The sequence below is a fragment of the Dictyostelium discoideum genome (genome assembly GCF_000004695.1).
Source record: "Dictyostelium discoideum AX4 chromosome 4 chromosome, whole genome shotgun sequence".
In the NCBI taxonomy this organism is placed as follows: Eukaryota; Evosea; class Eumycetozoa; order Dictyosteliales; family Dictyosteliaceae; genus Dictyostelium; species Dictyostelium discoideum.
The window spans coordinates 1,131,100-1,141,099 of record NC_007090.3 but is presented as its reverse complement, the minus strand read 5'-3'; the positions used below and the strand labels follow the sequence as shown (position 1 = coordinate 1,141,099).

Genomic DNA, 10,000 nt, shown 5'->3' with positions numbered 1-10,000 from the left:
TCCACCAACTGCAACGTAACCTTTACTTGATGATTTATATACGTCACTAATGTTCATTCTGAATGGTTTATTCAATAAACGTTCACCAACACTAAATGAGTCGATACACTCTATAAGGGTAGGTTGTTTGCTATCATACCATTTCAAAAGTTTTGATTCTTGACGATCGATTAAATTCTCACCTGTGAAACCGGAAATTGGTATGAATCTAATGTTCTTCTCGTTGAATTTTGCATGAACTAAAAAGGTTTTAATGGTTTCTACAATGTAATCGTAACGTGATTGATCCCATTCGATTGAATCCATTTTATTGACTGCTACAATTAATTCCATGATACCTAATGATTTTGCGAGTAAAGCATGTTCTTTAGTTTGACCCTCCGCTGAGAAACCTGCTTCAAATTCTGATGCGTTAATTAATAATATTGCAACATCTGCTTGAGTTGTACCACTGATCATATTTGGTATGAAATCTCTGTGACCTGGTGCGTCCAATAGTGTGATTCTTCTATGCTCTGTTTCAAAGTAACGCACACAAACATCCATAGTTACACCACGCTCACGTTCTTCCTCTTGTTCATCCAATACCCATGCGAAATGAAATGATGATTTACCCATTCTATTTGACTCATTTTCAAACTTTGACATGGTTCTCTTATCTACATATCCCAACTTAAATAATATATGTCCCATTGTTGTACTTTTACCTGCATCAACATGTCCAATCACTACCATATTCAAATGTGGTTTATTATCACTACTTGAAAATGCAACATGTACCATCTCTTCTAATTCTTTCTTTCTATTTATACTATGTTGTTTTACATTTAAATTTTTATTACTTTTTAAAAAATAAAAAATAAAAAATAAAAATATTAATAATTAATTTTAAAAATTAAATATATAATATAAAAATACATACACTGTTGTTGCATTTATTGAATCAATTAATGATTCTTTTGGTGAATGTGGTAAATTTTTATCATTAATTGGTGTTCCTATTGGTGTATTGTATGGTGTTTTTGATTCAACTGGTACTTTATTATTGTTATTTCCACCAATTGATAATGTTTTTAATGAATTTGTTACATCTATAATTAAAATTATATTAATAATTATTTTTAAAAAAAAAAATAAAGGGAAAATAGATAAAAAAAACAATAATAATAATATAAAGAATGGAATTAAAAGTTTTTTTTTTATTATGACTACAAAATTTAATATCTATTTTTTATTGATTTTATTATTTTTATCCTTATCATTTGTATCATCGTTATCAGTTGAATTATGTTTTGGTTTGAAAGCTTGTTTTTGTTTATTTAAAATGGTATCATCGGGTGAAGGAGTTTTAAAATCGAATGGAATGATAGTTCCATCACTATCCTTATTATTTTTATAAAGTGATTGAAATGAAAACTCCTTATCATTGATTATTTTAATATTAGATATTGTATTTGTGATAGCTGATAAATCTTGTGCTAAAGATGACGGTTTATATCCATTATTATTTTTATTATTATTATTATTATTTTTATTTTTATTATTATCATCATCATCATCGTTATTATTACTATTATTATTACTATTATTATTTTCTGATGTGGATTTTCTTGGTCGTCTTTGACCTAGAAATAAAAGGATTGTTTATATTTTTTTTTTTTTTTTTTTTTTTTTTTTTTTTGGGGGGGGGGGGATTTTATTTATTTCGAAAAATTAGATATAGACTTTAAATAAAACGAAACAAAACAAAATTAAATAAAATAATAATAATAATAAAACAAAATCAATGAAAACAAGGGAAGAAAAAAAAAACTAAAATATCTTACCTTTTGAAGTTGATTTATTTGTGTTTACTGGTTCCGATTTTTTATTATTGTTGTTGTTGTTAATAATATTAACTGCTTGTGGTGGTTTTTTATTATTTTTTTTCTTTCCTTTATTATTTAAACCCCCATTTAATATAAAATCAATTGCATCATCAACATTGTAATCAAAATCCATTAAAACTTTTTCAATCTCTGGATATGTAATATCGGGGAATTTTTCAACAACTACATCATAAACATCATAGACTTCATCATCATATTCTCCAAGGTCATCTTCCTCTTTAAAATCTTCAAAGTCTATTTTTTAATTATTATTATTATTATTATTATTTTTTTTTTTTTTTTTTTTTTTTTTTTTATATTTTTTTTTTATTCTTCAAAGAACAAAAGTAAATTTACCATCACCATCCATATTCTTTAAAAATCTATGTCTTGACATTTTTTTTTTTCCTATTTATTCGTTCTATATATTGTTATATAAATGTTATTTTAAAATAATTTAAAATTAAACGCATAAAATAATGAAATGTTGGAAACAATACACCACACCACTTAATAATTTATTGACTATTATTTAAAAAAAAAAAAAAAAAAAAAAAAAAAAATATTAACAAAATTTTATAAAATTCAAAAAAAAAAAAAAAAAAAAAAAAAAAAAAAAAAAAATTAAATTTTTTTTCGTGTTTCAATAAATCCCCTATGAACTTCTATTTTTGAAAATATAGTAGGTTATTGTAATTATTTTTATTACTATTGTTATTATTAATACTATTTTTTTTTTTACTTTGTTAATAATTAATAATAAAAACATAAAGTGTTTTTGGAAATTTTCTATGAGCCCAAAATTTTTATATTTCTTAATTTTCCTTTTATTTATTTTTTTTTTTTTTTTTTTTTTGAAGAGCCTTATGTTCCCGATAACATTTTAATAAATTAATATATCTTTTCTATTTTTATTATTTTTTTTTTTTTTAAAACAGAATTAAATGCTAATGTCAAACAAAAAAAAAAAAAAATAATAATAATAATAATAAAAAAACAAATCATTTTGGAAGAATTATAATTCTAATGAAAATACATTTGAAAAAAAAAAATAAATAAATAAAAAAAAAAAAGAAATTAATTAAAATATTGAATCCAAATTAAAACTATTAATACCAACGAATTACTTTATTTAAAAATAAATTAAAATTAAATTCAAAAGACTTTAATGAATTCCAGCTTTGATATTAAAAATGAAAATAAAAAAAAAAAAAAATGGGTTTTTTGTGAGCAAATTGGGAAAGATATTATTTTTAAAATGAATTTTTTTTTTTTAATTTCATTTTTTTTTTTTTTTGAAGTACTAATGTGAAAACGAATAAAACAAAACATTTTTTTTTTTTTTTCTTTTTAAATCTTTTTTTTTTTTATTTATTGAATTATCTCTTTTTTTTTTTTTTTTTTTTTTTTTTTTGGATATTTTTTTTTTTTTGTTATTACTAATTTTGTTTAAAAAAAAAAAAAAATTATTTGGCTTGATTAAAAAAAAAAAAAAAAAAAAACAATTCATGCGAACAATTTTGGCCTTTATTTCAAATAATTTTTTTTTTTTTTTATATATTAATTTTTTTTTTAAAAAAAAAAAACCCATTTTTTGAGCACAATTTGAAAAAAAAAAAAAATTGATATTTGAAAAAAATTTTTTTTTTTTTTTTTTTTTTTTTTTTATTATTATTTATTTTTTTTTTTTTTTTTTGATTAAATAAATTTCTGTATATACCTTTTTTTCCATAGTAATTTCAATCAACCAGAAATAATACAAATATTATTCAATTTTGGTTAGAAAAAGAAGAAAAGATCAATTTTAATTAAAAAACGCTCAACTGTTGTATATTATATAAATAAATAAATAAAAAAAAAAAAAAAAAAAATCTTTTTTTTTTTATCAAGACAAATACAAAATGAATCCAGCATCAGGTTTACCAGCAGTCGTTATCGATAATGGTACAGGGTAAGTTATAAAAATAATATAATAATAATAATAATAATAATAATAATCTCTTTTCTTTTTATTTTATTTTTTTGCACTTGAAAAATACAAAATAAAAATTAATATGCAAGACAGTGAAGAGCAAAAAAAAAAAAAAATCAAAAAAAAAAAAAAAAAAAAAAAAAAAAAAAAATCCTTTCTCTCTCTCTGTCTTTTCTCTATCTCTATTTCTTTTTATTTTATTTATTTATATATTTACTAACAAAAATGATATTTTTTTTTTCAAATTAAAAATAAAATAGTTACACTAAAATGGGTTACGCAGGTAATAATGACCCAAGTTTCATTATTCCAACCACAATTGCAACTCAATCATCAAAAGGTAAACAAACAGCAGCCTCACAAAAGAAAGGTGTTGAAGATTTAGATTTCTTTATTGGTGATGAAGCTATTGCCAACTCTAAAACTTATGATATGACCAATCCAGTCAAACATGGTCAAATTGAAAATTGGACTCATATGGAACAATATTGGGAACATTGCGTATTTAAATATTTACGTTGTGAACCAGAAGATCACTACTTCTTATTGGTATGTTTTACTTTTATACATATATCAACAAACCTCGAATGACCAATATATATATATAATAGAATGATCACCATCATCATCATCATCATCAATAATAATTTATCACTATTTTCATTATGATTATATATTAATATTTTTTTTTTTATATTTTTAGACTGAACCACCACTTAATGCACCAGAAAATCGTGAATTTACAGCAGAAATTATGTTTGAAACATTTAATGTACCAGGTTTATATATTGCCGTTCAAGCAGTATTAGCTCTTGCAGCCTCATGGACCAGTAAGAATGCAGAAAAGACCTTAACTGGTACAGTTATTGATAGTGGTGATGGTGTAACTCATGTTATTCCAATTTCTGAAGGTTATGTTATTGGTAGTTCAATTAAACATATTCCAATTGCCGGTAGAGATATTTCATCATACGTTCAACAAATCATGAGAGAACGTGAACCAAACATTCCACCAGCTGAATCATTGGAAATCGCCAAACGTGTCAAAGAACAATACAGTTACGTTTGTCCAGATATTGTCAAAGAGTTTGGTAAATACGATAGTGAACCAGACAAATGGATTAAAACCATCAACGCTCAAGACTCTGTCACCAAGAAACCATTCAGCTACGATGTTGGTTACGAACGTTTCTTAGGCCCAGAATTATTCTTCAATCCAGAGATTGCCTCCTCCGACTACCTCACCCCATTACCAAAGGTTGTCGACGATACCATTCAATCCTGTCCAATCGATTGTCGTCGTGGTCTCTACAAGAATATCGTCTTATCTGGTGGTTCAACCATGTTTAAAGATTTTGGTAAACGTCTTCAACGTGATGTCAAACGTTCTGTCGATTACCGTATCAAACGTTCCGAAGAATTATCTGGTGGTAAAATTAAAGCTGTCCCATTGGCCGTCAACGTTATCTCTCACAATATGCAACGTTATGCCGTATGGTTTGGTGGTTCTATGTTGGCTTCAACTCCAGAGTTTTACAATGTCTGTCATACCAAAGCTCAATATGATGAAATCGGTCCATCCATTTGCAGATTTAACACTGTCATTGGTGGTATCAATTAAATAGGTTTTTCTATAAATAATCAAAAAAATATTTTTCCGATTGAAATAATTAATACTCTAACTTCATTATTAGTTTATTATTACCTATCAAAAAAAAAAAAAAAAAAAAAAAACAAACAAAAAAAAAAAAAACAAAAAAAATTAAAATTAATAACATATAAACCAAAAATCTGTAACAAATAAATGAATATTTATTCACAATAATTTATTATTTATTATTATTATTATTTAATTTTCTTTTTTTTCTTATTAGAACGATAATTTAAGATTTTTTAATTATATGAAAAAAAAAAAAAAAAAAAATTTATTTTTAAAAATTTACAATCTTTTTTATTTTTATTTTTATTTTATTCTTCTTTATTAATTATATTATTATTATTTTTATCTTCATCTTCTATTTTTTGTTTTTTAATATCACATTGATTATTAGTTTCTTCAAGTTTTGTTTTCTTACTATTTTTATTATTATTATTTTTATTTTTATTTATATTTTTATCATCTTCTTTTTCAATATTATTTTCTAAACAAAATTGTTTAAATTTATCATTGATTCCCCAAATTTTAGTGATTGTATCATAATCACGAGCAGAGGACATTGCTTTTGCTTCTTTATTAGTTGTAATATTATTTTCATTTAACATACTATTGATAACGTATTTAGTGTTTACAGGACTATTATTAGTTTGATAAGCTATTTCAGTATATTCTTGAATGATTTGTTTTAAATCAATTGGTGAAGGTTTACTAAAGATTGAAACATTCTTAACGACACCCCTTGCAATCATTATTGAGTCTACTTTAGTTTGTTTTTTAATTTTTTCAATATCTGCATGTTCAAAGATATCACCATTTGCAATGATTGGCACACTGAACGATGCATTGCTTAGTATGTTTTCTAATCTATCCCAATGTGCTGGGTCCCTTGGTCTCTCTGGTATCATACGACAGTGAACACCGATTGCACTGACACCAGTGGATTCGATTATACGTAATAGGTCGATAGTTTCTTGGTCGGTTGATAGTAGTCTAATTTTACATGTTATTGGAATACCATTTAAATTTCTCTTCAATGTTGTTAATATATCCTTAATTGTCTCTGGTTTTGATAATAATGCTGATCCCATTCCACCTTGAACTGAAAAGAATTTTGGACATCCCATATTAATATCCAATGCACAAATATCATTACATACAACTTTTGCTGCTTCCAATGCTGTCATTGATGATGCTGTACCTAATTGTAATACATTACGAACATCTTTTTCTGATGTTCTATAACATAATGTTTGATCTTTTGCAATAAAATCAATTGTTTTTAATTTTTCTTTTTTAAAAAAAAAAAAGTTAGAACAAATAATATAATAATAATAAAATAAAATAAAATAAAATAAATAATTACCATTTACAACTCTAGTTGATTTCATAAGTTTTAAATCAATTAATTCTTCACTATATGCAATATCACAACCATAGTTATATGCTAATATTCTCATTGGATATGTACCAACTCTAACCATTGGTGCCATTATCTTTTTATTATAATAATCCATTACAACACCATTTTTACTTTTTTTATAGGATTCAATCCAATCTTGTTGTTGTTGTTCTTGTTGTGGTTGTTGTTCTTCCATTTCTTTCTTTATTGAAAATAAAAACAAATAAAAAAAAATAAAAAAAAAAAAAACGATAACTTTTTGATGTGCTAAAAAGAAAAAAAAAAAAAAAAAAAAAAAGAAAAAAAAAAAACAATTCGTTATTTTTTGAGAAATAATTATTAATAATTTAAAAAGTAAAGGAGCGTTATATTTATTAATTAATTAAATTTTCTTTTTTTTTATTTTTTTTTTCCTTAAATCTTACCAAATTTAAATTTTCATTATAATTTTGGATAAATAAAATATCTTCCCAAAAAAAAAGAAAAAAATAATAATTGACAACTCCCATTCATTAATAAATTTTACTTTCTCTCTTTAAATAAATTTTCTTTTATTTTATTTTATTTTATATTATCTATAAATTATTAATAATTAACTTTTAATTTTAAAATAAAAATAATTGAAAAAAAAAAAAAAAAAATAAACAATATAAATTATTTTAATTAATCTTTTATTTTATATTTGTACAATTAATTTATAAAAGTAGTTATTAATTAAAATAAAATAAACTTATTTTCATATTTATTTTTAGAGAAAAAAAAAAAAAAACCTTATTTCATTTAATTTACAAATTTTTAATGGTTTTTATTTTTATTATTTTTATTATTTTTTTTTTTTTTTTTTTTTTTTTTCTCTAATTAGCAACAACAGCTAAATATAATAAACCTAAGAGTACTTGAATTTCATCAAAGATTTTATTATTTTCGTGAGCAGTGTCTTTAACTAATTCATTGACAGCACCAGCGAGTTTACCAGCATTTTGAGAGATATCGAAAGACATTGGGGTAGTTGAAGAGAGAGTCATACCAAAGTTTGCAGATTCCTTTACTAAATCCATGAGAATAGAGATGACAATATCACGATTAGAGGTTTTCTTTTGAATGATTTGTTTAACGGATTTAGCAGAGAGAACGATACGATCAAGGAATTGTTGGGTAGTAGCGATTGGGAGATTGCTATGACTTTGATTGACAGAGACGGCAGCACCAGTTGAGAATGGAGATTGTGGTACAGATTGTTCGGTTGGAGTCACTGGTGCAACCGGAGTGGTACTAGAGACTGGTGGTGAGGTAGTGCTTGGTGAGGTAGCAGTTGGTGAGTTAATCTTTAAACCCCATCTTTCTAATCTCTTTGCCTCTTGCTTCATTTTCTCTTCAGAGGTATGAGAATCAACGTTGTTCATAATGGAAGCACTATCGACTAAATTCTCAGATGATGTTGAGCTGGCTACTCTAACTGGTGATTGATATTGCAAGAGGTTGTTACTACTGGTTTCCTTTGCAAGGCTTTGATTGCTATTACTCTTTGAGATGGTGGATGAGGATGATGAATTTAATGAAGTATATGCTGGAATATGAGCGGTTGATTCATCTTCTTCAGTTGAAAGACCCATCTTTTTCAAACGGTGTGCTTCTTGTGATTTAACTTTATCCTCAACGATTGCACCTGGATAGATTGAACTATTATCAACACCTGATGATGTTGATGGTGATGATGTTGTTGTTGATGGTGATTCGTGGTGCTTATCTGAAATTGAAATTGATGCAAATGAACTATTAACTGGTGCACTATGTGTTTGTGGTTTACCTGTTACAACTGGTGCCCATGATTTTCTTGAGCTTGCACCACCTAATTTACCTTGTAATGCTTTACTTAAACGTTGTTGTTCTCTATATTCTAAATCTTCTGGTGAGTACATTTTAAATTGTAATTATATTTATATATATTTATTTATATAGTTTTGGTTGTATAAAAAATAAAAATTTTAATTTTTTTTTTTTTTTTTTTTTTTTTTTATTGGTTTTATATTTTTGAGATATTAATATATAAAAAAAAAAATAAAAATAATATTAAAAATAAAATTCTGTGGTCGCACACTATCAGAATTTTTTTTTTTTTTTTTTTTTAATTTTTTTCTGAATTTATTTTGAATTTTTTTTTTTTTTTTTTTTTGGAAAATTTTATTTGAAAATGATTTTGGTTTATCAGTTATAGAAAACGTATTTTTTTTTTTATTTTTTTTATTTTTTTTTTTATTTTTTTTTATTTTTTTTTATTTTTTTTTTTATTTTAATTATTTTTTTTTATTTCTATTTTTAATTTTATGATAATATTATTTACACCCAATATTTTAAAGTAATTAGTATATATTAGTAACTAAACAAAAATAATAATACACAATTATTCTTTTTTTTTATTTTTAAATTTAACCCAAAATAAATTAATTGGGTTGATTCCAATTTTTTTTTTTTTTTTTTTTTTTTTTTTAAGATTATTATAAAATAATTTTAAATTCAAGATATTTATTATTAAATTGATAATAATTAAATTTTTTTTTTTTTAATTTTTTTTTTTTTTTTTTTTTTTTTTTTGTTTAAATTCTTGTTGGTGATATCTAATTTATTTAATTTTATTTTTCATATTTTAAGATATAATAATTTTATTAACACAATTATTTTTATTTTTATTTTTTTTTTTTTTTTTAATTCATTTTTTTTTTTTTTTCCCAAATTGTTAATGATTAGATCATCACCAATGAATGTAATTGTAGAGGTTGGTTTATATTATTTTTATTTTTGTTGTTGTTGTTGTAATTGTTATTATTTTCAAAATTATTAATAATTTTTTTTTTTTTTTTTTTTTTTATTATTATTATGATAATTAATTTCTAATCGTATATAACCATTTTTAGAATTAAATTTCTTTTTATATAAAAAAAAGTGTTTATAAGATTATAAAAATTAATGAAACTTAAAAAAACTGAAATTATTATATAAAAATACCAAAATAGTAAGACGATAAACATTACTTCTGAATTATTAATTTTGAAACAATTTCAACCACAGTCACTACCACAACAAATAATGTCACCACATCATTTTAT

The 10,000-nt window shown here is 23.2% G+C and overlaps 4 protein-coding genes across 4 annotated transcripts in view; 1 reads left to right on the top strand and 3 right to left on the bottom strand.

Annotated features, from left to right (window-relative positions):
• HBS1 (hypothetical protein) overlaps window positions 1-2,265 on the bottom strand; it is a gene marked incomplete at both ends in the record, with an annotated part of 2,862 nt that extends 597 nt beyond the window's left edge. Inside the window, 5 exons of the mRNA XM_633789.1 lie at window positions 1-841; window positions 923-1,091; window positions 1,380-1,625; window positions 1,827-2,123; window positions 2,226-2,265. The exon at window positions 1-841 is cut by the window's left edge and continues 597 nt beyond it. Of these exons, the coding sequence (XP_638881.1) occupies window positions 1-841; window positions 923-1,091; window positions 1,380-1,625; window positions 1,827-2,123; window positions 2,226-2,265 (1,593 nt within the window). The remainder of the gene's footprint in view (window positions 842-922; window positions 1,092-1,379; window positions 1,626-1,826; window positions 2,124-2,225) is intronic.
• Window positions 2,266-3,769: 1,504 nt separating this feature from the next.
• arpC (actin-like protein) lies at window positions 3,770-5,461 on the top strand (the record flags this gene model as incomplete). Its single annotated transcript, XM_633788.1, has 3 exons — window positions 3,770-3,819; window positions 4,101-4,389; window positions 4,544-5,461. 3 exons carry the CDS (start codon window positions 3,770-3,772, stop codon window positions 5,459-5,461), a joined length of 1,257 nt encoding a protein of 418 aa, XP_638880.1.
• A 347-nt stretch (window positions 5,462-5,808) lies between these two features.
• Window positions 5,809-7,092, bottom strand: dus2l (tRNA-dihydrouridine synthase 2-like protein; the record flags this gene model as incomplete). The annotated part of the gene is made up of 2 exons (XM_633787.1): window positions 5,809-6,785; window positions 6,861-7,092. The coding sequence occupies 2 exons, from the start codon at window positions 7,090-7,092 to the stop codon at window positions 5,809-5,811; spliced, it is 1,209 nt and encodes a 402-aa protein (XP_638879.1).
• Window positions 7,093-7,750: 658 nt separating this feature from the next.
• dct (hypothetical protein) lies at window positions 7,751-8,815 on the bottom strand (the record flags this gene model as incomplete). Its single annotated transcript, XM_633786.1, has 1 exon — window positions 7,751-8,815. One exon carries the CDS (start codon window positions 8,813-8,815, stop codon window positions 7,751-7,753), a length of 1,065 nt encoding a protein of 354 aa, XP_638878.1.
• Window positions 8,816-10,000: the final 1,185 nt, after the last annotated feature.